The 16,573-nt window shown below is 42.4% G+C and overlaps 1 protein-coding gene across 10 annotated transcripts in view; it reads right to left on the bottom strand.

Annotated features, from left to right (window-relative positions):
* The window catches only part of HMG20A (high mobility group 20A), a 176,731-nt gene that overhangs the window by 134,201 nt on the left and 25,957 nt on the right, over nt 1-16,573 (bottom strand). For 8 of the 10 annotated variants that reach the window (XM_058846459.1, XM_058846454.1, XM_058846455.1 and 5 more), the window contains 6 exons: nt 15,169-15,301; nt 14,775-14,806; nt 7,703-7,778; nt 6,626-6,841; nt 5,854-5,997; nt 904-3,597 (listed from right to left, as the gene is read on the bottom strand). In XM_058846459.1, coding sequence (XP_058702442.1) covers nt 5,861-5,997; nt 6,626-6,841; nt 7,703-7,778; nt 14,775-14,806; nt 15,169-15,301 — 594 coding nt within the window. In that variant the 3' untranslated portion in view covers nt 904-3,597; nt 5,854-5,860. Of the gene's footprint in view, nt 1-903; nt 3,598-5,853; nt 5,998-6,625; nt 6,842-7,702; nt 7,779-14,774; nt 14,807-15,168; nt 15,302-16,573 lie in introns of those variants that run through there. The other 2 variants (XM_058846452.1, XM_058846453.1) reach the window with 1 other exon arrangement.

Raw genomic sequence — 16,573 nt, 5'->3', positions numbered from 1 at the left:
TTATGAACTCACTGCTGTTTTGCTCTTACTCTTTCCTCCGGGTGTGCACCTGTCGTGCTGTTCCTGTCTCCAGCTCCAAACCAGCCAGTGTCACATGGCAGCTACTTCTCCTATGCAGGTTTTCCCTGTGTTCCTTCTACTTTTAATATCTTTACCATTACACAATTTTTTTTGTTTAAAAAAATCTCCAAAGCATTCTAAATCTCAATATTGTCTGTCCCAGGAAGAAGACAGTAAGCCTGTTGGTATAGACAGACCAGGCATTAATCTGGTAACCAAAATAGTGAGGTGTGGCCAAAAGTAACATAAAGACATGGCTGCTCACAGCACTGTGACCTCAGAAAGGGCATCAGGAGAGGAGGAAGTCATTCAAACTCCTCCACAGAGCACCTACACCAAGTATAAATGTCATGAGGCCACAGTTTGCTCCATTCTCAGCCAGCAGGTGGGTAAAGAGAGGATAAAAATCTAGCAGGTGAAAAGAAAATCAAGTGGGAAGCAATAGCTATGATAGGCTCTTAAAGAAAATCACTATGAAGATGGGAAATTAGAGAGGATAAAGAAAGACAAGGAGGTAAAAAAAGGGCTGAGTGAGAGGTATGACATTTTTAAGTTAGTTGAGGAAGGGCCCTGAAAACCATTAGCTATAACCAAAGACTCTGAAGCTTTCACCACTATAATAACCTAAATTCCTTTAGCTTTTTCAGAGGACAACACTTAGGATGGAGAAGTGGAAGAGGCACATTCCTGTTCAAAGGTTAATGTGGAGTTGTCAAAATCCCTGGTGAGAGATCAATGTACTAATAGTTCTTTCATGAAAATGAAGTTAAAATTGAATCAGAATGGATTCAACGTTGAACAATTTTAATGAAGCAGTGTCAAACAAGCACATCAACTTTTTAAAAACCAAGGAGCTCCAAAGTTTAATTACAAAAACATTGTACAGAAAACTTGGCATTTAAACAATTCCAAACACGTTAATCCAGCAAATGGATTCTGCTTTCATATATTTATCTTAACATTTCTTTAAGTGACAAAAGCATTTTATTCTGCTCTTCTCCTTGACACCCACTTCATTTTTTTTTAATCAGTCAACACTGAAAACTGTAAACTGAAGTGACACTCTGAAAACACTGGAAAGACAAAATCCATTTTTATAGGGTTAATCAACATAAATAAGAAGCTTCTTAATGAGACAAAACATCATCTGTCACATCATCAGTGAGCAAGAACTCAGTAAGATGCTTCAAGATGGATAATCCAGCCCGCCTTCTTCCTTGTGGGAAAATGCAAGAGATTTGTCAGCCCCCAGCTAATAATATCACCTTAAATTTCCTACCCATAATACTTGCATGCTTCTCAGCAGAGATTGATGAGCAATATCCACAAGCAAATTTCTGTAAGCAGGGCAGCCTGAAGCCATCTGACCATACTGACGGATTGGATATGTTATAGCCTGGAACTGCATCCTACATTACATGGAATTTCTGGATCTTTATGGGATACAACTCAAGGTATTAGGTAGGATGCCACAGACAGAACTTCATTGATCTGTAAATCACTTTTGGCTATGCAGTGCATTTTGGCCACTTCAACAGAGTCAAACATCACCAGTTCTAAAAAACCAAGATACATACAGGAGATGAAGGTGTAGGTCCTTCTTCTGGAGGCATTAACAACCTCTAGGATTTACAAAATTCACTATAGAACCCACTAAAAAACTTCATGGCAGCATCAGCTGGTCTCATCCATGCTAAGGAGAGTGGAAGTCGATGCAGCAAACTGAGGTTCCTTTTTGTGAAGTCTTGAAAGCAAAACTGATAACAAGAGAAAGGAGTTTCCTCCCTGAAGGAAGACTCGATTTACATGGAAATCCTTGCTTCTGGGCTACAGCAATAACCCCAGGAGTAAGTTGAGACCTGACATACAAGCTGCTGACCTGAAGATGGCTCCAGGCCAGAATGAAGTCCACATGTACAGTACAGAAAAAGAAGAAACTGCTTTTTAATCTTCTAAATATTTGTGTCATGGGTGCATTAAAGTGATGCTGACAGCAACACACGCCAGTAACAAAAACAACTTCCAATTCATAACAGGGAATCTGAACAGATGTCTTAAGCAGGAGCAAAGAGATTGTCACGTAGGAGCAAGAGCATTTCAACCACCCCCATAAAGCTCAGAGATGTCCAACAAGTGCTGAGCCAACGTCAGAATCAACAATTTGACAGGAACCATAATTTGCATAAGGCAGTGCAGACAGTGGGTGCCTCAGCTCAGCCAAGAGGTGTGGTGTAGCTCAGCAAGATCAGACTCAAACATACAGAGCTCTATTCAATGCAGGTGAAAGGCCATTTAGGTCAGCTGCAACATAAAATGCTGAATGCTATGGGCTCCATGGGCAGTACTTGAACTGTACAAAAGGTGAGAGCAAAAACAAGCTAAAATGCTGAGTTCTGTGTGCTGCTATGTGGACCTAGTTGCTAATAACCTTCTCTGCTCTAATAATTAATGCAAAAATATATGTGCTGCTTCCAGAGACATTGCTTCCCAGCACAGCAAATTCAGGAGGGCAGGCAGGGAAAAAAAATGCAATCCCTGTGCCCATTTCTCTTTTTACAGAAAACTGCTTTCCCCATGAGATTATTCTCTCAAAAACAAGGCAATAACATTAAATTAGACTGAACCACGTATCAGAGGAAGGGCAACTTTGTGGGTTAAGACTAAACCAAAGAATCTCATTTTCCCTGCTGGGAAGAATTAATGTTTCACTTTCTATCTTGATTTCCACTGATCTTTCTGATAGTAAAATGCTCCATCAAACATTTTCAAGAGGTAACAGGAGACCTTCACAGAAGAGCAGGATGCAATGTGCAAGGGAGGTGCTTGAAGAGAGGGGAGAGAGGAGGTCTGTCTCATAGTAGAATCAAGTCACAAAGCACCAACCACAGCCAGTCTCTAGCAAACTCACATTGTAGGAATTGCAGGCTAACACAAAAAAACCAGGATTCTGCTTAAGAAAAGCTCCTATAAACATAGCAGGAGGTGTAGGACAAGACAGTGCACCAAGGAAAACTCCCTGTTAGAGCAGAGAACGCAAGCACTGCTATCCAGTACTGCAAGAATCAGGGAACAAGATCAAAAGAAGAGAACTAAAGTGAAGGAACGTAACCCCACAGGATAAACATGAAAACAAAATAAAAGACACTAGAAGACATTAGGCAATATAACACATCAAAGTTATTACTACAACATATATGCTGACTCCATTTCACAAGCTGAGATTTCATCTCCACAGTCAGCCAGTCCACAGAACACAGGCACCCTCACACCCAGCAAAATCCATAAAAAAATGTAGATTGCACAAAAGTTGCATGCTCTTAAATGTTCACACAGAGAACAGTTCCAAATGTTTAGTGGGCGGTGTCCGTGGCTTCTTAAGATCTCTTAATGCACTGATCTGTTTGTCTCCCTGACAAAACACACAGCCAGGGCCCAGGACAAAGCTGCCATCCTGCCTCCCACCCTAGGCTTTCCCTCATGGCTTCTTATTCCACACTGGCCAAAAAAATTTTGTAAAGCTTCCCCGGGTCACGAGACCTGCAGATGAAACAGAAAAATAAGGATTAGAAGACTACAATCTGCCAGGACTAAACAGGCACCGTGACACGGGTTTCTGGATGTTTGATCTGAAAACATGAAGTTCAGGATAGTAAAGCAGCCTCTAGAGACACAACCAAACTGAGTTGCTGTTTCCATCCAGTGCTAAATAACAAAACCCTTCCTCTTCTTCCCATATACTGCTTGCACAAAGAAGTTTTTTACCATGCAGTACAGAAAAATCAAAATATTCAGCAGTATGGTCAAATAGTCCCTAAACACAATGTACTAGGCCACCAAAACCCACCTCAGATCTGTGAAAGAGTTGTTTTCAGGAGCATCACGACAGTTTTCTGTGGTATTGATTTGTGATGTGTCTCAACCTCAAACAAACCACTTGGTTGACAGAGATGACATTCAGAATTAATATACTTCATATGTACATTAACAAAGGAACACTGATGATGACAGTTTGTTGATACGGTTTATCATGTGCCAGCTGAACCTTTTATCCAAAGCTTCCTTGTTTTCTAGGGAATCTCCACCATTTTCTAGGTTTGCATCCAACAAAACCCAACCTTCTTCCTTCAAAATAATCATTGCCAAGTGAAAGTCAGTGTAATTAACAGTCCCATTAATTACTTGATCAGTTACATCATGCCATTATCCAGTGAAACTATTAATTATTAATCACATTTTTAATTGCCTCACACTGTTTTGCTGCTGGAAAAAGGGAAGACATTGGTAGGAAAAGAAAAGAAGGGAAAGGACCACTACTTTTCAAATAGAGATTAGAAGGAAGAACTTTAAAGCAAGAATTATTTTTTCTAAATCAATTACAGCCAAATACAGCTTATCCAAGAAAATTGTATTCATATGTTTAGGAACACAGAAATTGTCCATTCTTTAGGAAAGATGAAGCCACCTGGCAAGAGCATGAAAATCTAGATTTTAGTAACTTTGAGATATGATTTTTCTAGCAAGGTGTTTAAAGGACAAATATCCATTTCTGGGCCTGGCATACCCTTCTAATAACTGATGGACAAGAAACTGATTTCCCTCTTAGCCATTCTGTAAAATCTCCCTTCCCCCAGTTCTCTTTCTGAGCCTGAGAACTAATTGAAAACAGTATACAAAAAGGAGGAGGTTGATGAGCTGCTGAAAAATCCCAGACCTGGATCGACAAGCTGTTCCCTTCACAAATAGCAGCAGTAAAGGCACTTCTTTATTCTGCTGGGAGCTCAGTCATCTCTTAGAACTACAGTCCGTTCCATCTGGCTACCCTCCGGAAGGACAATGATCTCCCAGCTAAAGCCACGCTATAATGGGAAATGTGTAATTAACTGTTCTACACAGCACACAAAAGGTCAGAATCAGAAAGGATGAAAAGCCCTGTCTTCATATTTGCAGATGGCACAAGGCAGCTTTATTTGCATTTCTAAACACTATTCAAGACATGTACAGTAGACCGCTACATTATAAATGCCTAAAGAATGAGGGTATGTACTTTGTTAAAATAGTAATAGGCAAACTCCTCATGGCTGCCTAGTGCTGTGCATCATGGGGAAGTGGGGGAGTGAGAGGTGTGGGAAATGCAAAGCAGCACAGTAATGCAGAAAGACTGGTATTTACTTCTTTGTTAATTTGTTTTTCTACTCTGTTCTCTATTACAGTTTTCTAAGCTGTTAAAAAGCAGCAAAAATAAAGAATCATGAGATCAATAATAACCTATGCACAAGCCACATAAATACTAATCTCAGCAAATGCTATGTACAGTTTAAACCATATTTCAGTGTTTCATTTGCATGTAAACCTTCCTGATTACAACAGCTTGACTACAGGTGCTACAGAGCAGAGGTAGGGTATTTTCAGTTTATAACAGAATTGAGTTCACCTGTAACCTCCTGAGACAAATAGAATTTCCCTGTGGCCATCAGTTTCTACAATTACTGCTGAAATCTTCAGATTTACTTCACTCAAGAAAGGACCCTTCTTCTAAATTAGTCACCCTGTTACCATTCTGTCAGAACTCTTACTCACCTTATACAAATACATAAAGATCTTGGAGCTAAAGGGAATTTCAGAGCCCTTTAATGCCATGGAATACTTTCAACCCAATTTGATTTTCATTAAGACAACCTGCTCTTGCAGCTTTGAGGAAGAAACCTTTTTGATTGTACAATATGGTGATCAGCACAGAAATCAGCACCAGAACAGGTGCCAGAGGCACGGAGCAGCCTGAGAGAGAACACTTACCCCATTACTAACGCTCCAGCCTGTTCACCACGTCTCGCACTGTGGCGATGAGGTTCTCGTTCTCCTGTGGGTTGGCCAGGATAATACTGTGCAGTCTGTTCATGTAGGAATCAATAGTTTCCATCGTGGGGGTCTCCCCACTGCCTACAGTGAACACAGTGAAATGAGCCACAAGGTATTTTGATGACCACAGCAATTCCAAAAAGTTAACACTATGCTAAGAGTAATTTGTGCCAGCACACAAACTGCTACAGGAGGTGGTTTTTCTATGCACCACCTCTTGTGACAGATTCTTCTAAACAATGTCCTCCTAACTCCACAAAGTGAGTAGTTCCAAGGATATCATGACTAAAGAAGCATGGTCCTCTTTGATTTGGGTCTCAGCATTGATTATAACAAACTCTTTCAGCTGGGCATTCATAGAATCTAAGTGGGTTCCCTGGCAGTTGACAATACAGACACAACTTTTATTTTAATCAAGGAACTTGCAAGTCCTGTCTATTCTATTTAGTGACATCCTCATAAAACAAATGAAGGAGAGCCAGGACTGAATATGTCTCTCACTTTATTAGGAAAAGAGCAATAAAAAAATAAATGTCATGTTGAAATAAAGCACTGACTCCACACTTTCCCCTGCATGCATTTAAGTATTTCATTATCCCATGCAACAAAAGCTCAGGAACAGCCATGAGCACAGAAGTACAACAGCAGACCACGTGTTCTCAGCTCACATCATCACATAAACACGAGCAGTTCAATTTCCCAGTCTCACCTGGCAGTGGGACTCCAGCGAAGCTGCTGGTGAGTGCCTGCCGCAGGGTCTCGAGGTGCTGCTGCAGCACCGTGTTGCGGCTCCGCTCCTGGATCACGTCCACCTCCAGCTTCTCCACGGCCGTGCGCATGCTCTCCACGTGTTTCTGCAGGGCAGCGTTCCTCTCCTCAAACTCCATGTTGGATTTGCGCAGCTGCCGCAGCTCCGCCTCACGGGCTGTGAACATCAACCCATTCCCAGAGAGTCAAGAAGCTACTAGAAACATCTCTAGGACCAGTAGGCAGTGAGGCAGAATGTTCTGGAGTGCTCAACTGATAATGCAATTACAAATGGAGCAGTTGTGATTTAGAGATAAAAAGCATCACATCATGGAGTGACAACAGCACCTACAGTAGCGCTTTATAAATAGAGATAATTCCTAGAGGGAAATCAGAAAACATTCAAAGCATCAGAATGGAAGTGAATTGGGGAATTGATCAGGGAGGAAGACTGCAAGATTGATTTCAAATGCAATCAGAATGACAGTTTAGCAACAGTGCTAAGAATCCTGCAAACAAGACACCAGTTACAAAAATAATTTTCTATTGACCATGAAAAATATCTGAATCTAAATTCTGTTCAGTCAAGAAAGTCTTCAAGAAATCTGGCAAAAAATACTCAACTCTTGAGACACACAGATACGAAAACCAAACAGTAACAGAAAATATATCAGTGTAATCTTTCACATATGAGGGGAAATAAAATACTGTTTACCAGCCTGAAACCATCAGGATACAGGGATAAAGTCACCCCAGGACAATCTTAGATATTTTTTAGTCCTATAGAACAGTAGACACAGCTTGAACTGGCTGGAATAAACATCAGAAGCACTCTCAAAGAAGTCTAATTCAGGAAGACAATGCCAGGAAAAACTGCCTGTCAGCCATTGTGTATATAGAGTAAGGTAATAGCAGAAACTATACCCAAGTCTTTACTTGAGCTGTGATGGGAAGAGTGCAAGGACTCTTCAGCTGGACAGCACTTGCCAAGAACTTTGGAAAAACAAGGAGGAAATGGTCCTGCAAAAGTTAAACTTACCTTTACTATGATTCAGGAACTCTTCTGTGAAGATTGGAATATCAAAGACAGATCTCTCCTTTGTATCTGCTTCTTTCTACAACAGAAAGAGCAATAACATAGCTAAACAGTTTGCTTTCAGGAATTCACTTAACTGTTTTGATCATCAGAATAAAAGGCCAAGGAGACAAAATCTGAGGCAGCTAAAAGCTGTATGGATTAAAGACACTTCCAGCTCCTACCAAGAAAGGCCAAAGGATGTGTCTTGGATTTTCAAGATACAGGTTTTATCAAACACCATCATTAAGAAATAACATACAACATACTAAAATACACTCTTTCACCAATGGCATTATACATGAGAATTATGCAGTTTTAAAAACTATCTGAATGCATTTATATTTTCCACCATCTACCAAGTGACACATTCTGAAATAGTCACTACAGGAATATCAACAAACAGTAGACAGAGTGAACAAAATGCCCAGTAAGTTTCATGGGTCTTGGCCTTTCACCACCAAAGCAAAAAAACACTTTTAAATCAGGAAATGCTCTACAACTTAGTAAAAAAAAACTGTACAAAAAGTGATTTGACTCAAGGCAAAAAACCCCTATTATACTTCAGTCACCACTTCTAAATCAACAGGAATTAATGCTTGTTCTAGCAGCTGAATCATTATGGACAAAGCCAATACAAATTTGGTTTGATAAACGGTAGCAACTACAATCAACCTGTAACTCAACACAGCAACAAAATTACGTAGGAAAGAGTCTCTGCAGAGAACAAAAGCTTTTCACAACTCTCAAACATTATGGCTGATAATGTGCCACGAACTCATCATCCAGAATTGCAGTGTTACACATGAATGTCCTCCAGCAGACAACCTCAATGTCTGACGGCTGATAAGGGAATTCTGGCCCTTGAATTCAGAGTATCACGGTGCTGTCTGCCACACAGAGGGGTACATGGGATGACCTGAATGCCAGCTGACATTCAACCAAGACAGACAAGACTACATGGAACTACAGCTACTCTGTCTTTCCCTTAGGAGACAGACTGTTCATTGATTGCTTTTAAAGATAAACTGGCTTTTATTGTCTGGCACAATTACAGTTGAAGAGCTCTGTATTTACTGAAAACTCAAACCTCACTAGGCCTGAATCAACTGGAGACACACGAGAAACAGGCAAGGCTGGAGGGAAGGGCAACTCTTCCCACTTTGTGAGGCTCAGTAGGGTTTATTTGGGGTTCATGATCACACGTGCTTTTCACTGAAGTTTTTGTACATCCTGCTACAGGGCAAATGTCTCAAGAGTATATTTAGAAAGAGAAGTCATATACAGAAGCGTGAATAATGCATTCATTTTTTTCTCTGAACACTGCCTAGATGGCTAAGAATTAATTTCACCACAAAATCTAGGATCTCAACATTAATGTGCACTAAGAAATGTTGGCATCTATGAAGCTTGGTTAGAACACTTGCAGGACATCCATCTTAAACATTCTAATTCAAGCTCACTATTACTACCTGTGTGCAAGGAGCCACTGGCTTGGATCATCACTGGCTCCTTCAGAATAGATGGTGGAGGAGATAGTACCACAAAGAGAAGTTATTCTTTTTGCAGCCCTAGGATACAGGTTCCTCAGGTCAAAACCAAAAAATATTCAGGCTTTAGATATAACTGTCCAGCTTCCAAAAGGCAAGAAATTCTGCTAAGCAGAAGAGTGATCATTAAAACCATCAGCACTCTCCCATTACAAAATACATTACCCAGCACATAAAAGATCCTCTTGAGAACCGTGAAGTACTTAAGCCACTCTCAGGTTCACTGAAGATTAAAATCCTAAGGCTTTGATTACCTCCTACTGAAAAGGACCCGGTCTGTTCAGTTCATGTATCATTTAGTCATCCCTCAAAACAAAAGAGAATCAAAATTGTTTCTAACATTTGCCTTAAATAAGATTGAGATGCTTCAAGAGTCAACAATCTCATCTAGTTATTAAAACTGAGGTTGAACTTTGAAGATTCTGCAATTAATCAGACTTGAAGTTCTTAGCGACTTGGTGAAGTAAAGTAATGAGATAGCTGAGATTTTTTTTGGGTTAAAGCTCACCCTTCCTGCCATGGTCAGGCTGCAGACAGTGGAAGGAAGAGATATAATAGATGTACCACTCCATTAAATGTTCTCAGAGTAGGTACCACGAGGCAACCCCTGCTCTCAACCTGTGTGCACAAACTATGGAGGCTTGCTTTAGAGCAGGCTGTAGGCCCATGGCCTGACAGGCCTGCCTGAGAAGCTAGCCTGGGAAATTCATGGGAGGATTCAAAACAATCCTCAAAGACACAAAACAGCCTGCAGGTGCTGTTTTTCTGATTCCTGTGTTTTCCTTACAGGAGAAGGTCAGGGGGTGGTAAACCCCACTGACCAATGATGGTGATGTAGTATTTTACTAACCAATAAGAGTTTCCTTTCTGTACTCTTCACGAACTAGTCTATATAACATGGCTGTAACAATAAACTAGAGATTCTCTCCTGATCTGACTCCCTTCAGAGTCCGTGTCGTTCTTCCCGCCGTTCCCAATTAGAACGACATCTGGTGACCCCGACGTGATAACGGACCGACCCTCCGAGGTCTGATAACCCGACGTGATATGCAGCCGACCCCCGAGGTCAGAAAGCAACCGACGTGACGACATCTGCTAATCCCCTGAGGGTAAGCAGCGAGCGGGAAAAACGCCAGCCCTTCCCCCTAGAGGGGTAAGTGGAATTCTCCCGGGCTTTCCAAGAGAGAGCTGGTTTTTAACCAACGGGATAGTGGAGCCTGCCAGAGAGCGGGCTTGGAACGGCTATCTTGGTGAAGCAGAGCTTGAAATCCCGGGTCCAAGCCGATAGCGTTTGCATAATTGCATTCGCAGAGCCGCCAAGATAAAAAATTTTTCATAATGGAGAACTGTGATTTAACTGATAAGCAACTTGTCAGCTTTGCATGGCAGGATGCCTTGCTGAGCATGGGACTCTGTATTCCTGAAGAAGATATACGCGCTTTGTTCCACTGGGTGAAAGCGCAGGAGTTTACTGTGACTGTGAATAATGTGTTTAACCTTGAGATTTGGTGGTCAGTGGGAGACCACCTGTGGACTAGGCTGGCTGCGGGAGATACCAGTGCGTGCAGCTTAGCAGCAACTTGGGGAGTGATTTTTAAGGCACTGGGAAAGTGCCAGCCTAAAAACAGTGAAACCGAACTGTGTAGCAGTCCTTCAGCTCTGCCCAGACCCTTAAAGAACTTTAGCAGCGGGCAGAAGCAATCTGTGAGCCGGAGATCTCCCTCTCCAGAAAAATTTAAGCGCCCGCTGTCCACAGAGCTCGGCGTGCAAGTTTTACCAGCAGAAAAACAACAGAAGAGCGAAAATCGCTCGGCTCTGCCTTTACCGCACCCACAAGCGCCGCCATCGCCAGCGCAGCGAGAGCCGCCTCTGCCTGCGCCCTCCGCGGAATCTCCGCCGGCCCCTCCAGGACCAGCGCTGCGAGCACTGCTGCCAGCAGCCGCCGTGGAGCCTTCGCCGGTGCCCCGAGTGCCTGCCAGCGCGGCCGCGAAAAACCCTCTCTTCAGCTTCCCCCGCGCACAAGGAGCGGGGGGGCGCCACCGCCGCCGCCGCGGAGCCAGGGCAGACGCCCGAGCACACGGAGGAGCCGCAGCCACCGATAAAGTCCCCACAGCAGCAGCAGCAGCGGCGAGAAAAAAACGAGAGAAAAGGTGGAAAAGAAGGAGGAAAAAGCTAACTCAGGACGCCGCCCGCCGCCACCGGCCGCCGGCCGAGCGGCCAGCCGGGCCCCCTAGCTCCGGTCGGCTGCAAAAACCCCCTAAAAGCCGAGCCCAAGCCCGGATCTGGAGCCGGGGCCAGAGCCATGGCGAGCATTCCCCCCCCCGCACCCAGCCAAAGTGCCGGCCGAAAAGCGGCGGGGGAAGAGGGGGGGGGAGAGCCCAAGCCCCCCTTTCGCTCGCGCGCGCGCGCCCTCTGAGCTCCTTTCTTCTGTGCCGCCAGAAGCGGCGCGAGACCGCAGAGTCCGCGCGGACGCCCGCCGCTGCCCCGCGCGGAGCGAGCCGCGCGGGCGGCGCGGAGCCGCGGGACCTACACAACACCCCCGCTGCCCCGCGCTCCAGCGGGGAAACGGCGGGGAGGACGGGGAGCGAACTCCGCTCCCCCCCGCGCCCGTCAGTGCGGCCCGTGCGCGCGGACCGTGCTACAGGCGCCAAGCCAAGTTCTGCCAGCCTTGTGCTGCCAGGTTCTCCTGCGAACCCGAGCCGCCCCGCGAGACGGTGCCGAGGCTCGAGCAGTGCCCCGGCCAGCACGCGTTCCACCCCGCCTTGCAGGGGGTGAGCCGCACCAAAGTCCTGCGGTCCCTGCGAGACCCAAATTTGCTCACCCTGACCACTTTAGTGTTCTTTTAAACTACTATATTGACAAGTTAGACTGTCAGTTTGAACAGACTAACAATGTTTTGTATTAGTTCACTAAGTTAAGAATATTTGACTCAACCATCAAATCCTTGCAAAGAAAACAATCTTTAAACATCAAAATCATAAACCAAAATCCCAAATTAATATCCATTCCAATATCTAGTAAAAGAAACCACTTGTGCCGTGTTTGTTCTCCCTCCTGCAAGGGCCCAGCAGGATGTTACAAACACTGTACATTTTTTATTTTTTTTCCTAAACCGAAAAGGTGAGTTATGGAGGCTTGCTTTAGAGCAGGCTGTAGGCCCATGGCCTGACAGGCCTGCCTGAGAAGCTAGCCTGGGAAATTCATGGGAGGATTCAAAACAATCCTCAAAGACACAAAACAGCCTGCAGGTGCTGTTTTTCTGATTCCTGTGTTTTCCTTACAGGAGAAGGTCAGGGGGTGGTAAACCCCACTGACCAATGATGGTGATGTAGTATTTTACTAACCAATAAGAGTTTCCTTTCTGTACTCTTCACGAACTAGTCTATATAACATGGCTGTAACAATAAACTAGAGATTCTCTCCTGATCTGACTCCCTTCAGAGTCCGTGTCGTTCTTTCCGCCGTTCCCAATTAGAACGACACACAAACCTTTGAAAGCTTTCCAGTAACAAGTGTAACTGAGTGCATGATGCCAGACCTACCTGGAATCAAGCAGCTTGAGGAAATAAACAATAACAGAACAACAGAGAACAATTATCCAGGGGTTCAGTCACTGCTGATGACAATAGTTCCAGTGTATACTGCTCTATGTCATATTTATGAAACCAGAATTTGAAGGAAGAAAAATGTTCTATTTCATGCCCATAGATGAGTTCGGGGACAGTGTGTGCATGTTTTTCGAGGAAATATCTATTAAAAGGTCTCTCTCATCCTTTAGCTATATTTTATTATAATTAGAATTTGAATTGCCCATCACTAAACTCTTCAGAGGTCAATTCTATGTACAATGTTTAAAATAACTTCAACACCAACTCACAGAAACTACATCATAAACACTTAAGTGGATCAAGGGAAAGAAAAATATCTTTCTTTGACCTTATTTTCTTATATTCTCTCAAGAAATAATTTCATCAGCTTGCACCTGCTAATCACAAACACAGCAACAGAAGTCAGTGAGGACAGGAGAAAGCAGCAAGATGACAAAAAGATTTAGCCACACTTCCAGTAACAACTTGAGCAGACACTTCTAAAAGCAATCTATGTTTTTTCTGCTTATTCCCCACCTATACAGGATTATAATAATTGACATTCCTGCACAAAAGATGTGAAAGCACATCAGGTGATAAGCATGTGGGATTTATAAATATAAAGGTGAAAACACCAAGTAATCAAAGGCACAGTTCAGAGTAGGATGTCTGACAGGTTGATGTTCAGCTGTATCTGATGAAGCTTAAATGCCTCACAGGGTGAGAAGAACTCATTTTTAACTGCATTTATCATGTGAAAGATCAGCAATAATAGCTTGAATTAGAAGGGTAAGAGGGAAGACTCCAAATTGTAGTTTGCCACCTGTATAACTTAAACATTATGTAACAGTGACAGGTGACAGTCAGCCTAGACCTTGAAGCCCTCAGTTTTTGTACAATTAAAGACAAACTTGGATTCAGTGACTGTAGAATCAGAAAACTTGGGGACCATGTACTTCTGAAGGATCATCTCACTGCAAGCACTTCCTTTAGGAGTTAATAAAGGCATATAAAACACATGTTACCAAAATGTTTTCCTGGAAGTGAAACTTACTTTCCTTCAAGACCAGTATTTGCCTCGCAGCAGTGCTCAGGCTTGTCACTATTGCAATGAACACATTAGAAGCCAACTGGATTGCTTTCCCAAGGCAAAAAACCTCAGAAAGAAAAACAGATCTTTCAGAAAGCCCTATTGCTTACAAGTGAAGTGGCTGTGTAAAAGCAAGAATTTTTTCATTGCTCTTTGTTTGTAATTTATTGGTAACCATTAAAGAAGCTCTGTGGCCCTAGGTAATACAACTGGAGAAAGCAGCGGCGTTTCAAGGAGAGAGAAACAACAGTCAGCTAGGACACTCAAGATTTGTGGTAAGATGCCTGTGCTGCAGTTGATGAGCTCCATATCCAGACATTATGACTCTTTTCCAATATTTACATATGCAGAGGGCAAGGGAGGACAGGAGGAGGTTTAAGTCAGAGATTTTCCAATTATTTGGTTGCTTTACCCATTTTCTTCTCAAGGAAGCCACAAGCACTTGTGTTACTGCAAAAAATCATTACCTGAAAACAGTCACCTAAAGGTGCTAACTGAGCAGGTTTATTGAGGTCTTACACTATTTTTAAGTTTTAAAAGAGAAAGTTCTTAAAAAACAGATCTATGTTTTAAGTGTATCCTATGCTCCATTTCACCTATCATTTGTACCTGCCCAAGATTTATCAAATTTAGTTTTGTTATACCAATGAATGTAAGAATGCTCAGTCATTTCTAACTTTTCAAAACCTGCATTAAGAAGAGGAAGAATTCATACTCAAGTTCTGATAAACTGGGTTTTAACTTCACTAAAGGTTTTTTTTCACCTGAAAGTCTACCCACTTATGTAAATGTAGAAGTAAGAGGTTTACCTCATGATCATGAGCTGTCTGTCTTGCTCCATCTGAAAAAGAAAAACAAGAAGTCTCTCAAAATAAACAAAATTTAAGAAAACATGAACCAAAGAATTAAGGCAGTTACACAACCCTAATTACACAATAATTATAGACAGACATGTGCAGCTTTCCTACAGAGAAGCTATGTCTACCTTTACTCTTAAAGCATGTCCTCCATCACAATCTAGACACAGTTAAATTCACGTAAGTCTAATTCCTTTACACTTCCTGAGGTAAATGCCATAGAAAGAACACACTCACTTTTTAACCAGCCTTTAAATTCAAGGCTTTAAGTGAGTGTCAGGCTACATGACTGGCTGGGAATCTCCTACTCTTCTAGCTAGGCACACACTTTTGTCCCATTCAATACCTTGTCTGTGTGATTTGCCTTTTTGTCTGTCCTGTGCTTTCCTGCTAAAGACTTTGTAGGCTTCAGTCTTCTGATACTGCTCCAGCTCCCGCATGTAACGCTCCTTATCTCTGTCTGCTTCATCAAGGTATCGCTGAAACAAAAAAGTCCAAGAGTTTCAGGGAGTTTCCTCCCTTTCGGAGAGGAAACTTGTCAGATGAAGTGCTGATCCATTTCACCTATGCGAACAGGAGAGGAGTGAAGAAACTATGAGGTGCAAAGACATAAGATTGCTGGATAAAATTACTGTACTCTGGTGTCCCATTGTCTTATTTTTTATAATAACTATTCCGCTTTTTTTTTTCGCTAGGCCTAGGAGTAACTTGCTACTAAGCTCTCCACTCAACTGAGTGTTACCTACACATTACAGACCAAACACTTCAGAATTCCTGTTCTGTGGCCAGGATGGAGTGCTGCCAAACACTTAATAACATCTTATCAGATGATGCTTTATGGTTCAGACCCGTAACAGTGGAGTTCCAAATACAGTCTTGTTTTCATGCCCCACAGACAAAAAGCACCACCACACTTGGCACATCTGAGAAGTGAACAAAACATCATGGCTATTGCAAAGAGCAGCATGAAGATAAAAGAGCCTGGTTTTAATTTACATGATCCATTTGCATTTTGGTTAATAGAAACCCTTTTTTAATTGATATAATCTATCTGCATTTTGGTTAATAGAAGCCTTTTTTTATTAGCCTGAAGGTATTTCACACATCTGCATGACACGATGAGCTTAGCTGGAGAATTCTTTAGGGGAACTGATGAACTGAAAAACATTTAATGAAAGGTCACAATGCTTACTAATGGGATCCTTTAAAAAAAAACCTGCCTTCCCAATTTTTTCTCCAAATGAGTTTAAAATTCAATAAATGTAAGAATAAATCTGTAAACCTTAGTCACTTGGTATTTTCTTTAAGTCACCATGACAATACATGTAAGTTGTGATTTCTATACATTTGCAACACAGTTTTGACCCTGCTGATGACAGTGCTAACATTCTGGATTGGAGTGCAAATTTGGTGATGTTGAGTTGACATTGCTTCTGGACATGTTATTTGTCTGTAAGATATTAATTCTTACAGAATTAATTTTTCCATCTCCAGAAAAGTACTGCTGAAAGGGCTCAGCAGTCTTCCCTTGACCTGCTCCGAGTTAGAAACTTACAGCTTTACTCAAGGACAGATTCCTCAGGGATTTAAAAAGCAGCATACAGAATAGAGATTTGAACTCAATTTCCTTTTTCCTAGGTTAAAAATCTGCCTGGGATGTGATAAAAATATGTTAAAGTGCAGGGTACAGAGGGGCAGATCTCTTTTTCCCTTCTCTCCCAGTAGACATTTTCATCACCGCAAGACATCCT

The sequence above is a fragment of the Poecile atricapillus genome, chromosome 11, assembly GCF_030490865.1.
Source record: "Poecile atricapillus isolate bPoeAtr1 chromosome 11, bPoeAtr1.hap1, whole genome shotgun sequence".
NCBI lineage: Eukaryota > Metazoa > Chordata > Aves > Passeriformes > Paridae > Poecile > Poecile atricapillus.
This window is presented reverse-complemented; position numbering and strand designations above follow the sequence as displayed.